This window comes from Ostrea edulis, chromosome 4, assembly GCF_947568905.1.
Source record: "Ostrea edulis chromosome 4, xbOstEdul1.1, whole genome shotgun sequence".
In the NCBI taxonomy this organism is placed as follows: domain Eukaryota; kingdom Metazoa; phylum Mollusca; class Bivalvia; order Ostreida; family Ostreidae; genus Ostrea; species Ostrea edulis.
In genome coordinates this window covers 49,535,758-49,562,311 of record NC_079167.1, presented here as the reverse complement: position 1 = coordinate 49,562,311, position 26,554 = coordinate 49,535,758, and the positions used below count along the sequence as shown (strand labels likewise).

The following is a 26,554-nucleotide window of genomic DNA, read 5'->3' as shown; positions in this document are numbered from 1 at the left end:
TTTGCCTGCCTGATCAAGACCCGATCATAGCCAATCTGGTCAACTTTCCAGAGTGGGGATAAGTCAGCTTTTTAGTGGGAAGGGGCTGAACATATATGGCTTACTTCTCTTATAAAGGTACATGGTTTTCTTTAAAAGGATTACTTATTAGAGGACATGCATGTAATTTGTTTGAAAGTAATCGTATCTTTGCATTTGATGTGTAAATGCAAATTCAGTGGTTTAAAACAATTGATATAAGTGCTCTGTATGAAGGTTGGTTTATAGGTCCAAAGGTCTGAGTTACATCGTAAGTATGAAAGGAAGTGGAAGTGTGTACAGAAATAACACACCGAGCCTATTCTATAATTGAAATGATTTTCGGAAAAGCAACGAGTGGCTTCATCGAGCAGTGAATTGATAATCCGTTGGTATTTCATACAGCCACATCAATTCAATTTCCCAATGAGGAATATGACGGTCTATCGTATTTTGTGCGAAGAGAAAGAAAATGAGAGTGCAGTTCCTGTATACATTCAAATGACATTCGGTGCACTGGGAAATATTCTGGCGCTGATTCTACTCTGGGTGGGTCGACATGAACATAAATGGCGGTCGTTCTACATACTTTTCATGGGCTTGGTGATTACTGACTTGCTAAACAATTGCGTGTGCTATTCTTTAATTCTACGAAGATACATTTCAAACTTTACGTGGTGTTTACCAGAACAACTATGCGATTTACTTTCCTTCTTGGAAACGTTCTCCCATTTGACATCCGGAATGATAATCGGAGCAATGGCTATTGACAGATATGCCTACGTAACAGGAAGGCGACATCGAACTGGCTTCGAGAGTCGAAGAATGACATACCTTATTGTGTTGAGTGTCATCCTATTCTTTGCATTAGTAATATCAGGTCTACAGCTTGTGGGACTAGGGAACAGTCAACTGTACTATCCTGGATCTTGGTGTTTTCTAGACTTTACCGACAAATCATTAGACAATAAAATCAACGCCCTGATATATTCCTTCGTTGGTATTATCACCATCCTTGTAACCCTCATCATCGGTATAAAAACCACCGTACTGACTTGTAGAAATTCTGAGTATCAAGCACTACTACTCGATAACCACCTGGTGTCAGGGGTATATGACAACCATGTGATCAAGTTTCTGTTCATTTCGATATTTACATTTGTGTTCCTTTGGGGACCCCTCCTGGTATATGGATTTAGAAAACTATTGATATATTTGATATTTTACTTATCATTTTCATTACTTACACATATTTTTCTTTTTAGTTACAAATAATTTAAGAATACGTCTATTTTTGACAGATCGACATTTTCCTACATGTTATAAATATAACAACAAGCAACAACAAGAAAGAGCTGTGGCTTATTCGTTTGATGTACCTGAACACTCAAATCAACCCCTGGCTCTACGTCATACTGCGCAAAGAGAGTGTGCGCAGATTTTTTCTTCTGGTTTTGGGATGTAGGCGGCAATTCTGTTGCACCAAGAAGGAAGAGGTACACGGTCATAGTGAAGTAGAGGGTTTTGTCAACTAGGACTTTACTAGAACTTTCGTAGGTCGGATGACATATATTTTGAATACCGATATCAACTTTGCTGTTTGCAACTCAGTAATGTTTAAAAATGACTTTGTACGAGATATCTAACAAATGAATTGTAAACATGTCGAAATCCTTAATATAAAATATTGCCCCACTGAATCACTTTTGATATACCGGTATTAAGGATCTCCAATAGGGGCTGTAAGTCTCGTTTCTCGTCACTTCCGGTGAAGCGTTTCCGGTGACAAACAAATCCGATTCAGTATTACGAGTATAGAATTGGGCCAACTACTCGTCCGAAAAACCAACGCTTATGAGTAAATCAGAGAACGCTGTTTACCACAACCATTTGTTATGTCCCTGTTTAACAAGTTGGCATGCATTGTCAATGCAGTGATTCAAGTGTCGATGGAGAACAAGTTGTATAAAGTAACCAGGTAACCGCAAGTATACCTTCATCTTCAACGTCATGAATGATTATTCGATAATTACGCAATTCATTTATACTTTTAATTCAACTTACTTCTCTTTACTAGGCCTATTATTGTTAATGATTGACATACAAATGTGACTCGGGTAGATAATTTTGTGATGTGGCTAAATTTGAGGGGGGAGGGGGTATGGTTATATTATGGCCTATTACTTCACTGGTTGTTTTTTTCCCCATTATCATTTAAGCAATTTGGAGAAATTGATATTATTAAGATAACTTTATTATCTATGGCTTGATTAAGTTTGTATATATTTAGCAATAAATTACAGGGGGCAGTTCTTGTCTAAAGATATCAGGAGGCAAACGCTGGAGAGAGTAATTTCAGTGGTTGGTTCCAATAATGTGGTAGAGAATTTGTAGAATGTGTATCTTTAGTATAATTAACGCCTGTTTACAGCCAGAAAGAAAAAAAGTTAAGCATCAGAAAATTCTTGAATTAATTTCTGAGGTCACCAATATTTTCTTTGTAATATTATTTCTCATGTACGCTTCACTGTACATTATATATAAACTTTTTCTTACATTTAGAATACAGGAAGAGTATTTACTCCCTCAAGTCCAGCAATCCTTGCTATCATCAGATACAGGGCCAGCTTTTGTGCAATAGGAATTATTCCGTCTCGATTGTTTGGACTACAGCCGACTGCATGCAAAATTACCCGGATCATCAAGGACTCTTAGTGGACAAAGAATATTGCAAAGTGATAGAATTTTATTGCTGCAACTTGATTATTTGGACAACAGCTGACTGCAGAATTATCCCGAATCATAAAGGAATGTAATTTTGCATGCAGTCGGCTGTAGTCCAAATGTTATGTGTCGGAATGGACACATAACATTAACAGAAATATTTCCATTCCTGAATGAATTGAAAATCAACATGTATTGATAAAATATACTTAGTAAAACAATAACAATCAATAGTGCATTTTTTATTTATACTAAACTATTTGACATACGAGTTTTATTTTATTCATACAGGATTTGCAAATAATAATAATAAATGAAGAAAACGATATTAAAATTTACCCCCCCCCAAAAAAAAACCCCCACACGAGTGCTTAATTCCTGAAGATGTGAACATATAGAGCATTGTACTTAACAGTCACTCCAGAAAAAGTTTTAAAAATATAACGGTTGAATAAACAGTTATTAGAATTTAATATACTGTTTAATGCATCCCATGCACATATTTATCTTGGTTAATATTGGCTCGTAGCCTGCTGGTATGTGGATTTTATCCTTTCTTTAGCCCTCTCGACGTAAATACTTCCCTGGCAAACATGTAACGCAGTTCAACTTTTTTATAAGCCAACTGTCCTCTCAAGGATAAAAAGCCGGAATGTTCCAAGGACACACATTGTTTTAATTGATCACAGATGGTGAACACCTAAACTGTTTTCCAGCCTTGGGTTTTGCTGGAACTTTTCTGTGGAGTACATGTTGATCCCTAAAATAAGTGAGTGCACCATTCGGTATTACACAAATCACTGCTTTGATGGTAAGTCAGCACTTACAGGAACTGTATGTCATGGCCTGGGTATCAAGGTGTCCGGGAATATTTCAAGAGATTAGTCTCAATGGCATCGATCCATCTAACCTAAATAAAAAATTGGAAGAAAAATCATTTTCATGCAATACATTTCTCTTTATCTCAAGGAAGTTATTGTTAGTCTTAAGTAAAAGCCATATTTTTGAATTTAGTATAAACTAATAATTTTCTACACACAAACTGTATTTCTACAATCTGAAACTGGTTTAGGGAGAGAGAGGATAGAAAAATTCAATGCGGATGGAGGTTTGTTTAATAATAATATTCCCAGTAAACCATCAATACTGTTGTATCATGTTATCAAATTATACCCCCCTTCCACCAAGTGCCAACCGAATCTCAATGAATATACTTTTTAAAACATCTATTGTTTTATAATATCAAATACTATCACTTCTTTTTGAAAATTGTGTAAATATTACATTTATCAAGGTTTAGCTGCAATAATGTAGCCCTCTCCGAGTTTTTTACTCTGACGTTATCTCCCCCCCCCCCTTTTTTTTAAAAAAAAAGATTGCAGCTAAAGAAGGCCATGCACGCGCGACGCCGATAAGAAATCAGTGATGAAGTTTTGTTGAATGTGGAAAGAGTACTATTTAGTAGTACTACAGCTGCCGTGTCTAGGAATGTTTTTCGTAAAAATTCTCTATATATAGATCGTAAAATCATACTCCTCCCTCTATAAACATTTGATTTATACAATTTCAAGCGTGACTGCATGTGATGTATAACTGTGTGCATCTTGATTTGTGGATTGTAAATAAATAAATGTCAATCTATTTAGATCTACTTGAGCGTATATGTAACTAAAGACTGATGATCGGTATGAAGGCCCTACAGATGTGGTGACAAACAAAACCAAGATATTTATTATTTAATGCAAATCAAGTTTACTACCGGCATTAGAATGCATTTATACTGACCTGCACAACTTTCCCCATAACGTCCACTTCTTTGCATCGACCAAAAAACAACAACAAAAAAACGATAAAAACTGCAGGATATTTCCAACTGGTATGATAATAATGATTTCATGCAAACCGTAAAGGTTTGTTTGTCACCGGAAGTACTCAAATCTCGCGTCATCTCGTTTGCGAGCTTACAGCCACTATACACTTCACACCGAATCGAAATATAAAATGAGTTACCCTGCTTCATGGTTTTTTTTAAAATGCTTTGTGAGTATACGCTTGGTCAAGAGGCAACCAGAAATCAGTAATGTACTTGTTAGAATGGTTTGAATCATTTGGAGATTTTTGCATTTCTGAATTTTCAAAGATATTTTTCTCAACAAAAAAAAAACCCGTCATGAATACGCTATATATCATTTCATCATTGGTTTCAAGAGTGGCATGACATGAGTTTATTGACAAGCAATGTTTGGTGTATGACCTTCTTAATGCCCACTGTCGTGCGATGTATGGCCTCCTTAATGCCTGCATCCCACTGTCGTGCAATGTATGACCTCCTTAATGCATGCGTGCGATCCGTAGCGAACGTCACGATTGATCATTCGTAGATACTGTGTAAATCTTTCTGAGTGTTTTAGAAAACCCGATAATTCAAATTAGAAAGCGAACACACTAAGATCTTTTTTAACATATTTACCCCTTTATCTAGTGAATATCAACTTTCCAACTCCGTGCACCAAATGAACTCGGGATACGCCAAATTCAACCGCACACAAAACGATTCCATCCCAAATACAGATGTAAGAAACACAAACACATCTAACAATGAAATGTCCACAACCTCCTTGTCACAGGAATTCTCTGAATGACGATGTACATGGTGGAAATCCATCGTCAACATCTGAACAAACCAAACCAAATAAAGACCGCGCGTCATCTACGACACAGATTCGGATGGCTGACATATTCATGAAAAATCACACAACTTTAAAGTAAAACGTTTAAAATGTATTTTTTTTCCTCATTTATAAACGATCATTTATGAATTAAACATTGTGACAGTCAATATTCATTTTTATTTACATTTCCCAATGAACTATTTGTATCGGCGTAATGTTAACGTTACGGATGTAGTTTGGGTTGAGGTAAAGAAAACAGAATACTGGGTCAGTACTATTATGGAAAAGTCTTTTAAGATAAAATATGTGATAAAAACAACCTACCATGGTTTGTGGCTGGATATGACTATTATCCAACGAGTTGTGTTTTCTATCCCCGAGCCTTTGCGAGCCACAAACCATGGGATATCATATACCGGTATATATATATATATATAGATATTATAATATATAAGATTATTAATTTGTATTCACCTGAGGATGGATGTTAAAATCCAGAAAGCGCTAGTGATTTAAATATATTTTGGAACTGTATATTTTCCTGCTTTTTTTATTGAATTATTTTGACTGTGTGATATCAACTCTTTCTATTTGGATTATATATATATATATATATATATATATATATATATATAGTGTAGAGAGAGAGAGAGAGTCGATCCGGGTAAAGAGAGAGAGAAGAGAAAGAGAGAGAATCATTTACACATCCCTCTACCCACGAAGCGGAAGAGCATCTTCATCACTGTTTCCTCTCATCAGTTTGAATCGCACGCACATTTTTTCCTTTCCTTAGTTCTCATATCATATCAGTTGATCAAAATGACAAGTGTGCATTTATTAGTCACTGTTTTAATAATGACATAGTGATGTTAGACTTTTTACAGCTATACTAGTACATACTAACTAAGAGACTTCATTAAACTAACTAGTACTTACTTGTTTACAATCCCACATATTGACTAGTACTATAGTATCCTTGTTATTGACCAGTATTAGTACTATAGTATCCTTATTACTGACAAATACTAGTAATATTGAATTCTTATTATTGACTAGTACTGTAGAATTCTTATTATTGACAAGTACTGTAGAATTCTTATTATTGACTAGTACTAGTACTGTAGAATTCTTATTATTGACTAGTACTGTAGAATTCTTATTATTGACTAGTACTGTAGAATTCTTATTATTGACTAGTACCGTAGAATTGTTGTTATTGACTAGTATTAGTATTGAAGCATTCTTATTATTGACTAGTTCTGTAGAATTCTTATTATTGATTAGTTCTGTAGAATTCTTATTATTGACTAGTATTAGTACTGTAGAATTCTTATTATTGACTAATACTAGTACTGTATAATTCTTATTATTGCCTAGTACAGTGGAATTCTTATCATTGACTAGTACTGTAGAATTTTTAATATTGACTAGTACTTTAGAATTATCATTAGTGACCAATACTGTAGAATTCTTATTATTGACCAGTACTGTAGAATTCTTATTATTGACTAGTACTGTAGAATTCTTATTATTGACTAGTACTGTAGAATTCTTATTATTGACTAGTACTGTAGATGGATATGGAGAAACAAGTGAACTCTATGGCAAGCCCTTTTACTATTTATTCGTAAAATAAGATATCTCTTTAGATAAGAGAGATATCTTTATTGGTTAAAGAGATATCTCTGTAAGTTAGAGAGATATCTTTTTACGCTAGGGAGATATCTCTTAACCAAAAGAGATATCTCTTTAAGCAAAAGAGATATCTCTTGTTTAAATAGATATCTCTTTAAACAAATGAGATATCTCTTTACTCTTGGGAGATATCTCTTTCTCTCTGAGAGATATCTCTCTAGCTTTGAGAGATATTTCTCAAAGAGAAAGAGATATCTCCCAAGCGTAAAGAGATATCTCTCTATCGATGTAAAAGAGATATCTCGTTAAAGAGATATCTCTTTAAATTTTCAAAAAGAGATGTCTCTTTAATCTAAAGAGATATCTCTTTAGATCCCCACCCCCACCCCCCCACCCCCCCCCCCCATCCCCGGTGATCATAATGACTTCTCCCTGTTGCATTGTCATTGAAATGATGTAACTCTATTTTTTAACCAAGCAAAATACTTCTAGTGTACAAATGGTGGGAAAGGTTGAAGAGGTGGTTGGGGTAACATTGTCAAGTTGCTGAGAGACGAAATCTAGTCTAGCTCGCATATTTCATCAATTTATTGTCTTTGTCTTTGATTTTTGTTACCTATACATGTATACATTTCAAAATCTTCCCACGGGATTGCAGCCATCAGGGTGTTGCTAAAACGCGGAACGGAAAACGAAACGGAATGGAATTTAAGAATTAGAATTATTAATGTAGATAAGATAACGATAAAAATCGGGGGGGGGGGGGGGGGGGGAATTCATTTTGATTAAAATCAACAATTTGGGAATTGTTTACAAGCGATAAAACAATTTTATTTTTAAAAATTTCATCGTAAATTGATTAAGAGAATTTAGTTAAACGTTAGTATTAAGAATTTACAAGGCATTTTACAAGAATTTCGAAATTTCGGCAATGACAGAAGTGTAGCGAGCAGTGACATCTATGGGTAGAGAATGAAAAGAACATACATGGTTTATACCCACCCACCCCCACCCCCGGTGACAAAACGTCATTAACGCACATGTACACGTATTTACACATGATACCGTGTATGTGTGTACTTACAACAAGGAGTGTGATATGTATAAAACAATTATAATTCATAATCTTATTTAGTCAACAAGTTAAACATCTTTTGTTTGATTTATCATTTTTTACCTAACAGGAGACTTAGTAACCGCAGCACTCCAATCCTAAATAGGGAGGACTTCTGGCAGTTAAAATTTTTAAATTAAATACTTCTATAGCTGAACATTTGGATTGATAATGAGATGACTTTTAATTCCATTCAAGCATAAATTCTGTATTAGCTTTTTAGCTATTTCATATATTATGAAATAAATCTGTTAATTCCTCTTACTGCTGGTCGTAAACTTCGCCCTAGTTAACATTGGTTATGTTTCAATCTTTCTTTCCTGTTGTATCTCTTCAGTTTCAACACTAATCCGCAGGATATCGGTAAATGTACGAACTTTCACATAGATTCATTTTCTTCACCGGACTCGTTCGCTTTAAAATTTGATGTGATACATAAATGTATATTGTACCAGGTGTAGAAGTAAATTCAAATTCAAATTCAGTTATCTTAAACATATGTAGTTCGATTAAAAGCACGTTCGATTTAAAAAGGCTATGTTTGGGGAAAATTGTTAAAAAAATTATCTTTTACAATGTTGTTTTCGGGGGATGTACCTTTTATTCATTGGATGGGCTCATAAAATCTTTTCTTACCATACCAGCCAGAATAAAGTAATAGAATTTGAAAGGGGTTGAATTATAATTCAAGTCTTTTTCAGTATGTTACCTTTTTTTTTTTTTTTCTTCATTTGTGAAACAACATACTGTCAAAATCTGGGGGGAGGGATGACAAAGCCGGGGGAAAAGATGGTGCCAACAGGAGCTTGCTTGATATATTTATCAAAACTTACTATGCAAATTATTAAGCAAGCGCCTGTTGGTACATTCATCCACAAAATACACCGTGTAAAAATACAAAATAATGCATTAGTATAAGGTATCAATATGAAATTGTGGATTTTGAGGATGACTTCCTGTTCTCTCTGTAATTTCTGCATTCCTTGTTCAAAATGAGCCTTTTGATTTTGCAAAATGTTAACCTCCTCATAACATTATTACATAATATATTTTCCGTTCCGTCTTCCGTTCCATTTTCCGTTCCGCGTTTTAGCAACACCCCAGCCATCATGCTTTGTCGGGCTTCCGTTTTAGAGAGAATTACTTAAGTATTCAAACTAATAAAAATATTGGAAAGAGATATCTCTTTCTCTTTGAGAGATATCTCTTTTTCAACGATCAAAGAGATATCTCTTATACTTTGAGAGATATCTCTCTAGGAATTCTTAGAGAGATATCTCTTTGAGTGAAGGAGCTATCTCTCAAAGTAAACGAGATATCTCTCAGAGTAAAAGAGATATCTCTTTAAGTGAAAGAGATATCTCTTAAAGTATAAGAGATATCTCTCCAAGTGAAAGAGATATCTCTTAAAGTGTGAAAGAGATATCTCTAAAAGTAAAAGAGATATATCTCTTATTATAATCTTCTTATTATTATTAAGTGAAAGAGATATCTCTCTAAGTGAAAAAGATATCTCTTATTTAAAGAGATATCTCTTAAGATTAAGATATCTCTCTCATTTTAAAGAGCTATCTCTTTTAGATAAGATATATCTCTTTAATTTAAAGAGATATCTTATTTTTCGAATAAATAGTAAAGGGGCTTGCCATAGAACTCTGTCAGCAGATCTTGTTATGCACAGTTGCGGCAAATGGGCCACATCAGAAAATGTTTAACAACAGAAGCAACTAAATTTCTTGTGAACTCCCGAGTTACATCAAGGTTAGATTACTGTAACGCTCTCCTGGTTGGTGTTCCAAAGTCAGTCCTAAGCAAGCTCCAACATATTCAGAACACTGCAGCATGTCTCATATCCAGGACCTCTCGTTACAATCATATCACTCCAATACTAAGAGAACTACACTGGTTACCTGTGCAGTATAGGACACAATATAAGATACTTACTTATACTTACAAAGCCTTACATGATGAGTGCCCAACTTGTATCAAACAATTACTAGAGGTATATAAGCCTACTCGAAATCTTAGGTCTATAAAACAATCGGTCACTCTAGTTGTTTCAAAAAGTCGAACCGTTACGTACGGGGATCGGTGTTTCAGAACAATAGCTCTAAAACTGTGGAATGCCCTTCCAGAACACGCAAGGGATTGTAGAACACTGTGCGTTCAAGAAGTAACTGAAAACACTTTTTTTTTCCATCGAGTTTTCCAGGACTACAGTGTAGTTTCTACATGTATCATTTCAGTCATTCGTGTTTGCTGTTTCAGTGCATTAAGATTATCTTATCTGTTTTGACTGTGTTTTAGTTTTCGAGTATATACCATTTTGTGATGTTATATATAAATAAAAAAAAATCTATGTTTTAGTGTATTATAACTGAGACATTATATGCTGTGTGTGCGTGTGTGTATTTCATTCTTATTATCATTTTACTACGCTCTGAAACTGATGTTTATTCTTATCTAGCATATTTATGGTATCTTGTGTTTTCATGTTTTATATGTACAATCAGGATAGGTACAGCTACGGACTGTTTACATGTGATAATGCCTTTTATATCATTGCTTTTTGATGTTTTATTTATTTTCTATGTATTATCTGTATAACATTCTGTTGTAAGGTATTATATATGCATCGTAAAGCACCTTTGAGCGTACATAGTGTATGAAAAGGGTGCTATATAAATATGGTATTATTATTATTATTATCATTATGGTAGAATTCTTATTATTGACTAGTACTGTAACATTCTTATTATTGACCAGTACTAGTACTGTAAAATTCTTATTATTGACCAGTATTAGTACTGTAGAATTGCTATTATTGACTAGTACTGTAGAATTCTTATTATTGACTAGTGTAAGTATTGTAGAATTCTTATCATTGACTAGTACGGTAGAATTCTTATTATTGACTAGTACTGTAGAATTCTTATTATTGACTAGTACTGTAGACTTCTTATCATTGATTAGTACTAATATTGTAGAATTCTTATGAAAAGAAATAAGGTTTCGTTTAAAAAGATTCTAGCCAAATATTTGATTTTTGTCATTAAAGATTCTTAAAGAGAATTTTTAATGAGATCAGAACTTTTAGTTTGGTCGCTGATATCTTTATGTTTGTATTTTTGGTTGTTGTTTTTGTTTTTTTTAAAAGTTCTTTATGCATTCTTAAAAAGAAATTTAAAAACTTCTAAATACATTCATATGCAGTAAGTCTGCAGTAATAAAATCAAGACTTCTAGTCAAAGTTTCAATGGTTACAATTTCAATTACTTCATAGAATAATTCCTACTAATAATTATTTCTTTAAACTTGAAATAACAGACTCCCCTATTTGTATGTTTTGCAAAAGTAACATAGAAACAAACGGTAACTTGTTCGTAGACTGTTTTGAAGTAAAGGGGTGTGCAATTGAAGACTGGTTTCTCCATAAATTTAATAAACCAAGTATATGTGATAGACAAGCCATACTATTTGGCAAATACAATGAAAGGAACTTATACAAAGTACAAAATTTACTAATACTTATTATTAAGTAACATATATTTGTAAGTAGGTATAAAGTTGCTTCAAAACTAAATGTTTGTGTCGTAAAAAAAGATATTGATAGATTCTATATAGAAAATCTTAGTTGCTAAAAAGTTGTCAATTTACTGAATATAAGAAATATATGTGCTGTTAACAGAAAACAATTGCTATACATGAAATGATTGAGACTGATCATTGGACTAGACACAACTCTTCCTCTCTCTCCTCCTTTTCTCTCTCTTACCATCTTTCTGAAATTAAACACATTTATGATATCTAATGTCAAAATACTGTATACAGGGACATGTTCGTCCCCATTTTATTTTCGCCCTTTCGTCTTCATTATCAGTGGGGGAATTTAAGACTGGGTGAAATTATTTTTTCTCTTATCTTTCTTTTAACACAACTGTGTCTGGGCGAATTTAAAACGAAGCGAAACCGTCAGCGCGTGTAGAAAAGCGAAAATAACACGAGGCGAAAACAACTCTGTATGCTCAAATTCAAATAATATTTGTGACTTATCAAAAAATGTATTCATGCGTAAAGTTACTGCTCACAATTACAGCTACACATAGCCGGGCACTTTCACCTTCCACGACACTCATTAAAAAGGTTAGTCCACAAAATTTGCCACTAATCGCCCTTCTTGACCCAGCTCCATTCCCCTACAAGTTTCCATCTGGCACAACGCTTGTCTCCCCATATGCATCCAACCTGGTACGCAGCGGGCTTTACATGTTTGATCAAAGCCGCGCAAGTCGGTGGAATAGTCATAAAATCGTTGTTTTCTTGCTTCATCAATATCAACAATTGAACTGGACCTGACGTACATTGTAATAGCAAATAGTTCGAACAGTTCTTGGTTTCGATCACTTATTTCGAGTGGATAGTGAATTAACTTTGTAAATACTTCTGTCACCAGTGGCGAATTAAAGGGGGAGGGGGGGGGGGGCGGCTAAAATTTTCAAATTTAAGGTAAATCGTGGTATCTTGTTTAGAAAAATGTACTAGCCGATAAAAGAAGCAACAATTTCACCCACTCCCGGAGAAACAAATAACAAAATCTTTTGTTTTCTTGAAATACTGTATTGGGAGAACTTAATTTTTTCCAAAACTCCTTAAAATTTGTGTCATTTTTATTAATTTCACCTTATAAAAAATGATAGAAAATAGTACAAATGACTAAATAGGAGACATATTTCAAGCTCTATAAAACCTGTAAAATCCAGGAGCTTTCGGGGGCTTCGCCCCCTGTACCCACTGGGGGCCTCAAGGCGGCCCCCAGACCCCATGCCTCATAAAGTGGCGCCCCCCGTAACCACAATTCCTGGATCCGACCCTGGTCACTTGTGAAAACACATTCCACGTTTACCATGTTGTCTTCTTACCCTTACCGCGAAAAGTAAAATCGTGGAAAAATAGGATTCCACGAGTTATTTCAGACCCAATAGCAGTGCAGATGTCATGAACAGGAATCCATCTAAATTTTTTACCTTGTCCAAACTCGATCTAAAGTTCCTGAAGTCCTAGATTGTTTAAAAGGGAAAACACTGCTACTACCTGAACTACCTACATTGCACTCAACTAAAGTACTAGTCCATCTACTATCTGCAGGAAGAGTGCTAAGTGATCTTAAAACTGTCATTTTTATGTGAAGTCCATCAAACATAATAATAAACTTATCTTCACCATAAGTTTCTGATCAATGTCATTGTCTCTGCTTTGCTGTCGCATATATTGACTGATCAGTAGCAATAACATGGGTATGTCCGGGATTTAGAAAGAACACTTTCTTTTAATCTGTCGAGATCATGTCGTATGGTAGCAACGGAGTGCGCTTTATCCCCGAGTAATGGAAGAAGCGATCTACTTTAGGGCTATAAGTAGGTCAAACAGTTTTCCGGACTTTTTTTCGTTACAGATATTGCCCTGAAATTTACACATAAGCTTTGTTTCAGAGGAATACAAGTTCAGTTTGCATTTCATCTGGATTGGTCCATACATAACCTATTTTTGACCTAAATATAGGTCAGACATTTTTCCGGACTTTTTTTCATTACGGATACCGATATTGCCCTGAAATGTAGTCAAAGGAATACAAGCTAGTTCAGTTTGCATTTCAGCTGGATTGGTCCATAGGTCAGTTTTCCGGGCTTTTTCCCATTAGACATTGCGCCGAAATTTAGCCACAGGCTTCCTATCGGAGGAATACAAATTCAGTTTGCATTTCAGCTGGATTGGTCCATCCTTGATCTACTTTTGGATTAAAAATAGGTCAGACAGTTTTCCGGACTTTTTTTCATTACGGATACAGATATTACCCCGATATTTAGTCAAAGGCTTCCTTTCGAAGGAAGATAAGTGCAGTTAGCATTTCAGCTGGATTGACGCACTATGACCTACAGTACTTTAGGGGTAGAAGTAGGTCAAACATTTTTCCAGATATTTTTTTTTAGTATGGTCACAGGTATTGCTCTAAAATTTAGTCACAACCTCCCTTTCAGAGAAATACATAATCAGTTAATTGGTGCACCACGACCCACTTCTTGACTTTTCTATTCAGAATGCTGTTGTATCAATTCAGAGTGCACAATATGCTTCCAGGTTGAATTTCACTGTCTTGCATTTTTCATCCTTAAAATTTTGGCAGCTTTAGTCACAATGAGGGCAACAAAACAATTGCTTTCGGGGCTACTCGGATAGTATTTGGAACACTATTCTAGGAAACTTTTGGTATAGCTGGTATTGAGCCTCATGCAGAAGCTGTGCCCCCATATACACTCCAATACCATTAATGGGTTTTTTTTTTTAAATCCTCAGAGGTACAAAAAAATTGCAGAAGATAAATCCTCAATAAGAAGGAACGAAGCAAGGACGTTTAAAGATATGATACGGGATATTCCGAAATACAAACTTCAAATTCCTCAAACGGACACATAAATGGTAATAAAACCTACTAAATGTTTCAAAAGCACATTTTCCAATTCATGCATAATTAAGAACCACATATATGCATTTACAGTGGAAAATATGCAGTTGAATTGAGACAAACTGTTAACAGAGTTTTCATAATCAGAGATTTTTATTTTTGACGACTCTGACGCCATCTTGAATTTTTCAGGTGGTCAACGTTCTTTCTGGAAAGAATGATACCCGATGAGTATGCATGCCAAATTCCATGCTTGCATCATTGAAACTTTGATTCCCTATTGTTGCCTGATCCTACCGACTTGAATCTACACTATGCCAGGAAGCATTCATATAAATTTCAACTTTTCTGGCCTAGTTTAAAAAAAAAAAAAAGACCCCACCGTATTTTTGCCTTTTCTTGATTATCTCTCCTTTGTAGGGATCATGGTCCTACGTTTGAAGAAACTTGAATTCCCATCACCCCAAGGATGATTTGTATCAAGTTTGATTGAAATTGGCCCAGTGGTTCTTGAGAAGATTTTCAAAAGATGCCACAATTTTTAAAAACAAGAGGCCCACAGGCCTTATCGGTCAACTGAGTACTAGTGAAAAAGTATCACTACTCCCAAGGGCTATGGAATCTAGAAAAAAAAATTCCTGTTCTGAATATCTAAGCTAAATTCTAATGTTCAGTAGTTTCAATATAGTACCAATAACGCTAATGAGGATGTTATTTGTGTTATACACATAAACACTATATAGTAAGTTTGGCTCAACCCTGGGGTCAGAACTCCTACCCCGGGAATCATGAAATTTACAATTTTGGTAAAGGACTACCTGCTCTTTCTTAATATCCATTTAGTTTCAATATAGTATCAAAAGCACTAAAAAAGTTTTACACATAAACACTATATAACAAGTTTGGCCCCGCCCTGGGATCAGAACCCCTACCCCGGGGATCATGAAATTTACAATTTTGGTAGAGGCCTTCCTGCTCTACATCACTATGCATTTAGTTTTTCTTACATGTGTGTGGTTCTTGGCAGATTTTTAAAAATGGGTCATTTTTGCCCCGCCCCTAAGGCCCCAGTTCCCAATATGTTTCATACCAAATTTTAAAAGAATTGGAATGATAGTTATCAAGAAGTTAAAAATGTCTATTGTTCACACATTTAATAACTAACCATTTTGGCCCCACCCTGATACCAAAACCCCTATGTCATGAAATTTACAATTTTGGTAAAGCACTACCTGCTCTTTCTAAATATCTATTTACTTTCAATAGCACTAAAGAAGATGTTATTTAAGTGTTTTTCACATAAACACTATATATAACAAGTTTGGCCCCACCCCTACCCCGGGGATCATGAAATTTACAATTTTGGTAGAGGCCTTCCTGCTCTGCATCACTATGCATATATATTTTTTTTTATTATTATACATGCGTGTGGTTCTCGAGATTTTTGAAAATTTGTCATTTTTTGCCCCGCCCCTAGGGGTGCTGGAGTCCTGAATTTTACAATTTATGTCCCCCTTGTCCCAATGATGCTTCATACTAAATTTGAAAAGAATTGGACTGGTAGTTATTAAGAAGTTAAAAATGTTCAATTGTTAACGCACAACAGACGAAAACCAATTGCAATAGGTCACCCGATTACCTTTACTTCGCCCGTGGGGATCCGGTTAGAGTAGGTCCTCAGTACCCCCCTTGCTTATCGTAAGACGTGACTAAATGGGGCGGTCCTTTGGACGAGACCGCAAAAACCGAGGTTCCGTGTCACAGCAGGTGTGGCACGATAAAGATTACTCCCCTCTCAATGGCCATAAGCGCTGAGCATAGGCCTAAATTTTGCAGCCCTTCACCGATAGTGGTAATGCTTCCATATGAGCGAAATATTCTCGAGAGGGACGTTAAATATACAATCAATCAAAAAGGGTGTGGCACTTCATTGAACAAACTTGAATCCTCTTTACACAAGCATGCTTTGTGGCAAGTTTGGCTGAAATTAGCCCTGCTCAACATGGTTGTGGAGAAGTCGAAAATGTTAAAGTTTATGGACAGACTGCCAGCGGGACATGCGAGAGCTCCCATGAGCTAAAAAGAATAAAAACACTTTTTTTGTAGTAATTATTTATTAAGTATAAAAATGTTGTTGGTAGAGAAAATGGTTTGAAGAACAACACCAGTTTCCAGACATCTAAAGACAACACCTAAAAGTTGTCAAAACTGTTTAAACTGCAGAGAATTGTAAAACACATTTAAAGATTCAACATCAAAAGTATTACTGTTTCAATGGCAACTGACCATTATTTCAGTTGTGAGTGACAAACATGTAGCTCCACTACACTATCCAGATAGTAGACTTATTACAAATTTCAATCGAAACACATTCCTTATAATACAAATATCAAATTTAATTAAAAGATTGAAAGAATTCAAAATTTAATAACATGAAACTTTAGTTACAACGAACTGCAGATATACAACATACTATCAATTTTCTTCCTTTCTGTGCATATACCGGGAATATGACATCAATACTAAAAAAATAAATAATGGAAAAAAAAAAAAATCCTTTCTCTCTATCAACACTAATAGTTAAGACTTTGACCAAGCTTTGACATCCATAATGTCCATCAGAGAATGTTTTCTTGAATTTGAAAGATTTCTTGCACTCACTTTTAGCAGTCATGAAGGGACCCAGTATAGCACACTTTAGAAATGTGCTTTAAAATTTTGTCAATTCTTATCTTTTCAAATGCAACAGTATTCATTCAAGAACCAAGAGCCTTGGAAAGGTTCACATCAAGTTAAAAACACTGCTCTTAAAACTGAAGAATAACAACTTTAGTTTAGTGCCAAATTGGCTAGGAACAATTCTACAAATATATTAATAACAATTTACATTAGTAGGATGCAACAAGTCACTCAACCACAGGAACACAAATTGCACTGAGCTAAGACAGTTCTACTACGAGCCCTGAATAAGGTTTCATCATCAGATATTGAAAATCGGAATGACATACATAATAATGAAAAAAATATCTGCAAAATACACTTCTGTTCATTGCTTCAACATGGCATTCACATATATCATTGAATGAAAAAAATATAGTAAGGAGGGGGGAGGGGATTTCATAACATAAATAGACCAGTAAGGTGTGATACTTCTAAACAAAGAAGTTGTTAGTAGTGTACAACCAAAATAATCTAATATATGCATCATACTAGGAAAAAAAAAATCAGAAAGAAAATGATGAATTTTAGTCAATTTAGTTTCCATATTCTTAAGGAATAAATTTGTACAGCTGAACTGGAACCATCCAACATGATTTTGTGTTTTATCATATCAAATAAACAAGACAATTGACTAGAAATATCAAGCATCTTGAAAATAACAACTGTTACTTTGTTGCCTTACTTGGATTTCACACAGTAAATATGAAATATTACGTGAAAAACTGATCAATTTTGAAAATAATCAAGCAACTCATTTTTGAAATATAAGTATACTTTAATGCTCTACAGAGAAACATCTTTTAATTGCACTGTCTCTTTTATCTACGAGGTTTACATACTATGTAGCATTATCTTTAAAAAAAAAGAAAATTGCATCCAGAAATGACAAATTTTGGATTTCTCTTGCTCTTCTTCATAGCACTACAATCAAAGCATATATGACCAAATTGTCAACAGTACCAGACACAAAGCCAAAGCCACATGGAATAATGAAGAAATAATTTAATGGGACTAGTACTTCAGATACAAGAAACTCTTGGGAATTTTTTTTCAATGAAAACACACCATTTAAAATTTGACACCTATATATATATAAATATATAAGTAAGATCAACGCAAGAATGTAAAACAAACGTGAACAATCCATACAAAAACAGCAATCTCCCATAAATGTGGAGGATGCTTACAGAGTATAACACATACATAATCAGTTGCATTTGTTCATTCAGCACAGATCTTTTTAAATTTACTTCTCTTTTTTGTGAAACATTTTGAGATTTGTCACCCATCTCCACATTTTCTGCAGTGTTTTCATCATTCACAACTTTTATCACAAAAAGGTGAAATCCTCTACGAAATTTTCCTGAAGTGTTGCAAGTTGTGATTAGTGCAACTTAGTTTGTGATCAATGCACTCTCACACGTTGTTGGTGTGTTATCAGTTTACTACAGTTCCTTCCGAAAGCTGTGCTGCCTTCTATGTCCATAACTTGTCATGTGTAACCAATTGTTAAGTGTACTCTGCACACACTAAATCATCAGCTGGCCTTGCTGAAAAAAACACTTCCAATTTCTACACTATCAATGACTAGAATGAAAACACAACTCTTGCACTTTCACTGAAAATATCCAAATTATGTTCTTTTAAATATACTCATTTATAGACAAAAGTAAGAGTGAGCAAATGCATAAATTCTGTAGAAATCCGGCAAAGTGCATTATCAGCAGAATAATACGAAATGGAAAGTTTATGAAAATTGGTAGCATGCTAGATATAAAATCTTTTCCTTTCCGCTGTTGATGGACAGTCAAAAATGACAAAACAATTAAGACTGCACAGGACCAGTGAGTGTTAGGTGTACAGCCTCAGATATTGCCTATGAGACCAGCTCATCATCTCGACAGCTCTTCCCTATCTTGTGGAATTATTCAGGGCTTCCTTTTGGGGAGGCCTTCTCTCATTCATCTTGTCCAGGCATTTTGCTTCCTCAAACCCGCTTATCTTGTGAGTTGGTGAAAATCCACTCAATGCTACAAACAAATTAATATGCAGAATTTGCTGCACAATGAAGAAAACTTGCACATACACTTCAACTATTAATCAATGAAAACAGAAAAATATGAAACGATTTCATTGCAACTATACCTGTTGACAGTGTTTCTTTTCCACCCGATAAAGCCCCAAGAGGGAGAAGTCCATTAGGAGTCAGTCCCTTCAGTTGCAGGACACTTTCACTTTCCTCTCTGAAATGTTTCAAACAATTAGGTGATTTTAAGTTACTCAAGGTTGAGCGTGCTTCTTCCAATTTTTTTTTAGTCATTTGAAAATGAAATATTATGTACACAAGTGAACTAGTTATGAGGCCAAAATGAAATATGCATTTCCCATTTCATAAAAAAAACCACAAGGCCTTATCATTCACCTGAGTATTAGTTAAAGTATCACTAGTGCCAAGGGCTATGAAATCCTGTTCAGCATATCCAAGCTTATTTTAACAACAGATAATACAAGATGTGTTCTTAAAACTTAAATGATCCTGTGGGGATCTGGGTTAGAATAGGTCCTCAGTACCCCTTGCTTGTCGTAAGAGGCGACTAAATGGGGCGGTCCTTCGAATGAGACCGTAAAAACCAAGGTCCCGTGTCACAGCAGGTGTGGCACGATAAAGATCCCTCCCCGCTCAAAGGCCATAAGCGCCAAGCATAGGCCTAAATTTTGCAGCACTTCACCGGCAGTGGTGACGTCTCCATATGAGTGAAATATTTTCGGGAGGGACATAAAACAATATTCAATCAATCAATTAAAACTTAAATGCCCTCGAAAGTGTCAAAACTGATGAAAGGCTTTACATAATATATATAACATTAAATGTCATAGGAGACGGTTTCTGACAATACATTTTCTCTTCATAATTATCAACTTTGTTTCATAGACTCCTCATAAAAATGCTTTTTTAAGATTAATAATGATATTAACTCTTAAGAAATCGAAGTGCAAAGGTACTCGGAATAGAAAATTGTTACCTGATTATCGTTCTCGATTCCCCGAATTTGTGATATCATAAGAGATCACAATCAGATTTGCAAATCAAAACAAAAGCACACTCATAGACAATTTAATCACAACTGGAGGAGCCATATCGACTATTTTTCATTGGAGGATGAACAAGAAGATTGATCAAGATCCTATTTATTCCAAATCGGTTGAAATAATACTGACTGGTTAATGATAATGTATGATTATTTTAAGAATACATTCTCTGATGACAATATAGATAATTATTACTTGCGATATTTCTAACCCCATGCAGACACGCAGTGCGGAGGTTCAAGTTGACTGACAAAAAAGGTAGGCACCCCTCTTTTTTGTTGAAAAAGCTTTTTAAATGCATTTTAGGGGGCCCCGATTTGCTAAAATCATTTTTCCGGGGGGGGGGGGGGGGGGGGGGGGCCCACGGGGGGGGGGGGGGGGGGGCCCACGCACATTGCCGCCCCCCTGAACCCCCACCGCTCTGCCGGACCCTACAGTGGCCCCCTAGATCCCTTGCCTGTATGGGCTTGCACCTCCAAACAGGGCTAGCAATACGCCTACCAAACGACCCCTACATGGTAAATCAACGTCTGATAAATGTTAGGAGGAAAGGAGGATATTAATATTGATTGATGTTTTCCGCCACACTCAACAATTTTTCAGTTATATGGTGGTGCCCAGTTTTTAATGGTGGAAGAGAGAGTCCAGATACAATGTGGCTGGGAAGAGACCACCGACCTTCCGCAAGTAAACTGGGAAACTTTGTCACTTACCGGCACGAGCGGGATAATAATATGGAAATGGAAAGAAAATATGCTTTCTAAGTACATTAGAAGTAGATGACAATATTTTTTGTGATTTTTTTTTCAATGCTGTGGTCTACGCCAATTTCATGAGGTCTATGTCATCTTGTTTTGGTAGAGACCTGTGGTCTATACCAAGTTTTAAACCAATATCAAACATTGTATACATATCATCAATAAAATATTTAGAGCCTGGCAAAAACTGAGGCATTGTTGGAAAACTGAAAACCATGTATGCATGATGTGTTGTATCGAGTTTTTAAAAAAAAAAATGTAAACAAGATTGCTTTTGAAGCTATAGTTTTCAACAAGAATTGTCAGATGACAACATAGCTCACCAGGAAGCATGACTCTACTTAATCCATCCCTTTAGTTCAAAAGGTTAGTTTTTTAACAAGATGTGTTTGTGAAACACAAGTGCCCCCGATAATGGCAAATTTCAAAGATGGCCAAGGTCACAAGGACAAATATCTCGGTACCAGTAGAAAGATCTTGTCACAGGAAATGCCCATGTGCAATATGTACCATTTAGAAGTTATGATCAATGTCAATTTTTTTTAAAAAGTAGGTCGAATGCCAAGGTCACAAAGGTTTAGTACCCACAGAAAGGTCTTGTCACAAGGCATACTCATGTGGAATATCAAAGCTTTAGTACTTACTGTTCAAAAAATATTAGCAAGGTTAAAGTTTTCAAAAAGTGGGTCAAACTCAAGGTCAAGATCACTGGGTCAAATATTTTGATACCAACAAAAAGGTCTTGTCACATGGAATACTCATGTGAACTATCAATGCTCTAGCACTTACTGTTCAAACGTTATTAGCAAGGTTAAAGTTTCAGACAGGACAAAAACAGTATGCCCCCAACTTCGATCTTGGGGGACATAAAAATAAGTCAAAATCCCTGGTCAAAAGTATTGGGACCACAACAAAGGTCTCTACATTAGGCATCTGTGAAATATCAAAACCCTATTCCCCTTGGTTCAAAATATATAGCCCAGGTTAAAGTTTTTGAATAGTGGGTCACAATCCAAGGTCACTAAGTCAAAAGTCTTGTAACCAAAACAACATATAGACCCCAAGACCTTAATCCCCCGGTTCAAAAGATACAGCTCAGGTTAAAGTTTATAAAAAGTAAGTCAAAGTCCACAGTAGTGGTCACCAGGTCAAAAGTCTTATAATCAAAATGAAGGTCTCTTCATAAGGCATCTACAAGAGAAATATCAAAACCCTATCCCTCTTGATTAAAAAGATATAGCCCAGGTTAAGTTTTTCCCTTAAAGTACAATGCTGACGTCATGACATAGCTCTCCGAACAGTCATCCCGGCAAGAGCTAAAACAGGTCTAACCAAGTCAAAGGTAAAAAACTTTGGTACCCAAAGAGAGCGTCACAAGGCATACAAATGAAATATGAAAACCCTTGTATAGAAAGGTCTTGAGAAAACAAATACGCATGTGAATAATAAAAACAAACTATTCAAAAGTTGTGCCCAAGGTTCAAGATTTTCAAAAGTAGGTCGAACTCCATGATAAAGGTCACAAACTTTGGTATTAAAAGAATTGCCTTGTCACAAGAAATACACATGTGAAATATAAAAGCCCTACCACCATCCTTTTAAAAGTTATGGCCATGGTTTAACTTTTTGCAGAAAAACAGACCAAGCAAAAACTATATGCCACCAAATCTCTGATTACAGGGACAAAGAAACATCCTGATCATAAGAGTACAATACATTGCATAATTAGTTGATAAATCCTGGGCATCTCAACCCTCACATCAAAGTTACCATTGCTTATTTGGGGAAAAAAAGGTTTCATATGTACAAACTTCAGTTTTATTCATGTAACTTTATACAACATTCCTTAAACACTCTAGTCTTTCAGATTCTCCAACATTCATAAAATTGGTTGCACTAGATATCGATTTCAAATTCATTCATTTATAAGATAATCATTTGACAATATCCAACATTTGTTTTATACAGGTGTCTGATAGGAGAGATTCTTACAAAATTTCACAATTCATTTTTTTAATTATGCAGTTCTTCTATTTCATTATGGTAAATTTTTCACTGAATCTTTCTAAAATACAGATTTAAGGACACACATCTTAAGATTGTGAAGTATGAAGACATACAATGATGTTTATTTTAGTCTAGGTTTTGATACAATGCATTTTATAGTAACATAGCTCCATCTTGCACTACTCCTAGGTTGATACAACCTTGTATCAGAGGAAAAGAATTTACAATTCTAGTAAGCACATGACTATAAACCTCCAGACAGATATGTCATACTTACAGTCGGAGAAGAATTTTAACCTTTTCTTCCAGTAACTGACCTTGCTAAAATGACCTTGGACAAGGATCAAGACATATCATCAGACAACAAGCAACATTTACGTATGTTTTTTTCTGCTACAATGTTGTGGCCAACATACAAGTATCACACATGGACATGGGCCAATTCTTACCCTCTCAAAACTTCATTCATGGGAGGTATCAATGTGACTGTGGGTACAATATGGTTGTAAAGTATGACATTTAGGATGCACTGAGTAAACTAATTTTATGTCTTTATTGATGGTTCATGCAAAATGTGGCTGCATATGCATTTATGACCACACACATGCCGTACATCATTATCCGTGTCTTTCATAATTTTGAAGAGCTATATAATGGAAGTATAACATTCCAAAAATATAAACTTATCTGAGTTTTGATCTATAGATGCCTTCTCTATGTGTTAAACCTTGTGTATGCATGTTTATGCATTCAAATCAATACAGATTTGTTAAAGGTATAACAGCAACAGTAAAATGCAGAAAGCTAACACATTTTCTGATTTGCTTCAAATTTCCAATTGCAAACAAGTGATAACTGCTTTGGAAAGTTCTAAATATTTCAGTCAGGTGAAAAGATTAATTCAAAGCAATTCTTTGCATAATAAAACAAGAGGCCCAAGGGCCACATTGCTCACCTGAGTCACCTTGGCTCATATTTAAAGATTTTCCCTATATATTTGTATGTAAAACTTTGATCCCCTATTGTGGCCCCATCATACCCACAGGGGTCATGATTTGAACAAACTTGAATTTGCACTATGTCAGGAAGCTTTCATGTAAATTTCAGCTTTTCTGGCCCAGTGGCTCTTTCACCCAAGGATGGTTTGTGGCAAGTTTGGTTGAAATTGGCCCAGTGGTTCTTGAGAAGAAGTCGAAAATGTGAAAAGTTTACAACGCCGACGACAGACAACGGAAAAATTTTGATCAGAAAAGCTCTAAAAAACCAACAAAAAAAAAAAAAAAACAACCACCAGATGGCAAGAGGAAGCCAGATTTCCGACATGGTAGTTTAATCTTCTGGTAGATGGATGGACACATACCTAAGAACAGTGAAGACACGTGCCATTTTGCCGATGGCCCGGATTTTGTTCCGTATCACTTCCTTCCTGGCTGCCACTGCACCATCTGTAACAAAATCAAACACACTCATAAACAACCCAGCCAACCAAAGCAGCACACACAACCTACCTGAGCACCGTGAACACACGAGTCATTTTTCCAATGGCTCGGATTTTGTTACGAATCACTTCTTTTCTGGCAGCTATAGTGCCTCCTGGAAAATCATGTTATGTAAAATCAAATTCATATATTTTGAAATACACCTTAGAAATCCTCTTTGCAATATTTTGAATATTAATAAGACACTTCATACTTCAATATCTTAAATTAAATTATGAAGTTTTATATATTAAAAAACATTCCAACTGTCTCTTGTCTTTCAAAATCCACCATAAACTACTGAAGAAATAAATGTGCAAGGATGTAGGGGCAGGATATTTTCCAATAAATGAAAATAGAAATATTTCGGTCTTCAATTTGAAGACTTAGTTAAAAGGAGTGAAGGTTTGTAGGTTAATATTGGATTATAAGTAAGTGTATGAACAAGTTGAAATGCTTTCCTACAATATATAAGACATATATTGCATGTAAATGTTTCTCAAAGCTGTGCGCATTGATGTCATCAGAGCAATGTTAATGACCATAAATGCTGACCATTCTTATGACACTCAGACTCTAAGACTAGTAAACAGATTATGACTGCAATTTAATATATTCTTAGTGTCTTTAATATTTAAATATAAAGCAAAAGAATGATGCAAGGACACAAAAATACTCTTCTCCATTTCATTACTAAGATTGAACAGCCATCTGCCTTGAAGCACTAAGACAAATACGTTAGAGCTGTTACTGAAAACATTGGCTATTTTGAACACAGTACTTGTTGACATGACAAGTGAAGAGCCAGTTAGAAATTGTGGAATATGTTTTACACAAATTTGTAGCTGTTAAGAACAACAAATTCTTGAAAATATTCATGTGTTGTAGTAAGCATAACAAATTACTCTGATGCTCCACTCCACTTCCTTTTTAAAAGTAAATACACTGTACATGTACTAGGACTTGTATTCCTAATCATTTTCAAGGGTTAAATAAAGCTAACATTTCATGTTAGAAAGTTTAATCCAGATGAGTCTTCCAGATATGTACTTTACTTTTACCATTCTTAGTTTTTCACACATTTAGTAAGATTTTTTTTCTTTCAAATAGCAAAGGCTTCAAGATACACTTGACTTTTAAATTCTGGTTTTTTTTTTTTTTGGCTTTAAGAATGATCAGGATAGGCAAGATAGAACAGGGCAAACAACCTTTGGAAAAGGGGGGGGGGGGGGGGGGGAGGAGATGGAGCACCGTTGTGGACCAACCAGGCAATGACACAGAGAAGCTGCTCATGCTGGAGACACTTACTTGCCTCTTTTTCCTGGTCTTTATGGTCAGAAACTAGAATGTTATACAATTCAATTATCAAATCTGTTTGCCAAATCTTACTGATTCATGATAATCTGAGTACCATTCATTCAAGCAAAAGCTACTTAATTACTGAAAGAAACTCGCATCTAGCTGGTGTGGGGTTATGAAAGGCTGCAAACAGCATACTATGCATGTTATATATATGTATATAAATATATATATATATATTTACATTTCCAATGTTTTTTACTTTCAGAATCTTTACCAATTTGAAATGAAAGCCATTTCCTTACGAATGTAAACAATGTTCATCTTGATAAACATAGCAAGACTATTTTGATAGTTCGGAATATTCCAACAGAAATGAAATTAAAATGTAAATATAAAAAATAAATTTCATTTTTGAAAATACATGAGGGTATGAACTGCAACGCTTCATACCAGCATACTTTTTCATGAAGCGTGAATGCGCTTCATGAAGTATGCTGGTGAAAAGCATCGCAGTTCATGCCCTCATGCATTTTCAAAAACGAAATTTATTTCCTAAATACATAAATACAAGGCAC

The 26,554-nt window shown here is 35.1% G+C and overlaps 2 protein-coding genes and 1 long non-coding RNA gene across 13 annotated transcripts in view; 1 reads left to right on the top strand and 2 right to left on the bottom strand.

The window, feature by feature from the left end:
- The first annotated feature begins 284 nt into the window (after positions 1 to 284).
- Positions 285 to 24,446, top strand: LOC125668553 (prostaglandin E2 receptor EP4 subtype-like). 3 transcript variants are annotated; one of them, XM_048902815.2, is made up of 3 exons: positions 285 to 1,203; positions 1,320 to 1,514; positions 24,307 to 24,446. In XM_048902815.2, the coding sequence occupies exons 1-3, from the start codon at positions 445 to 447 to the stop codon at positions 24,400 to 24,402; spliced, it is 1,050 nt and encodes a 349-aa protein (XP_048758772.1). In that variant the 5' UTR covers positions 285 to 444; the 3' UTR covers positions 24,403 to 24,446. The 3 variants fall into 3 exon arrangements, with proteins under 3 accessions (XP_048758772.1, XP_048758771.2, XP_048758773.2); XM_048902814.2 differs by lacking the exon at positions 24,307 to 24,446 and adding an exon at positions 5,225 to 5,581; XM_048902816.2 differs by lacking the exon at positions 24,307 to 24,446 and adding an exon at positions 2,581 to 2,973.
- LOC130054190 (uncharacterized) lies at positions 2,970 to 5,226 on the bottom strand. The gene is made up of 2 exons (XR_008802474.1): positions 4,528 to 5,226; positions 2,970 to 3,652 (listed from the first exon to the last, which is right to left on the bottom strand). It is a non-coding gene; the product is annotated as an uncharacterized LOC130054190 (long non-coding RNA).
- Positions 17,472 to 26,554, bottom strand: part of LOC125668551 (protein phosphatase 3 catalytic subunit alpha-like) — a 48,980-nt gene continuing 39,897 nt past the window's right edge. For 3 of the 9 annotated variants that reach the window (XM_048902806.2, XM_048902812.2, XM_056162820.1), the window contains 4 exons: positions 25,986 to 26,018; positions 24,560 to 24,644; positions 19,490 to 19,587; positions 17,472 to 19,374 (listed from right to left, as the gene is read on the bottom strand). In XM_048902806.2, the coding sequence (XP_048758763.1) occupies positions 19,256 to 19,374; positions 19,490 to 19,587; positions 24,560 to 24,644; positions 25,986 to 26,018 (335 nt within the window). In that variant the 3' untranslated portion in view covers positions 17,472 to 19,255. Of the gene's footprint in view, positions 19,375 to 19,489; positions 19,588 to 24,559; positions 24,645 to 24,707; positions 24,793 to 25,985; positions 26,019 to 26,554 lie in introns of all 9 variants that reach the window. The other 6 variants (XM_048902811.2, XM_048902809.2, XM_056162822.1 and 3 more) reach the window with 3 other exon arrangements.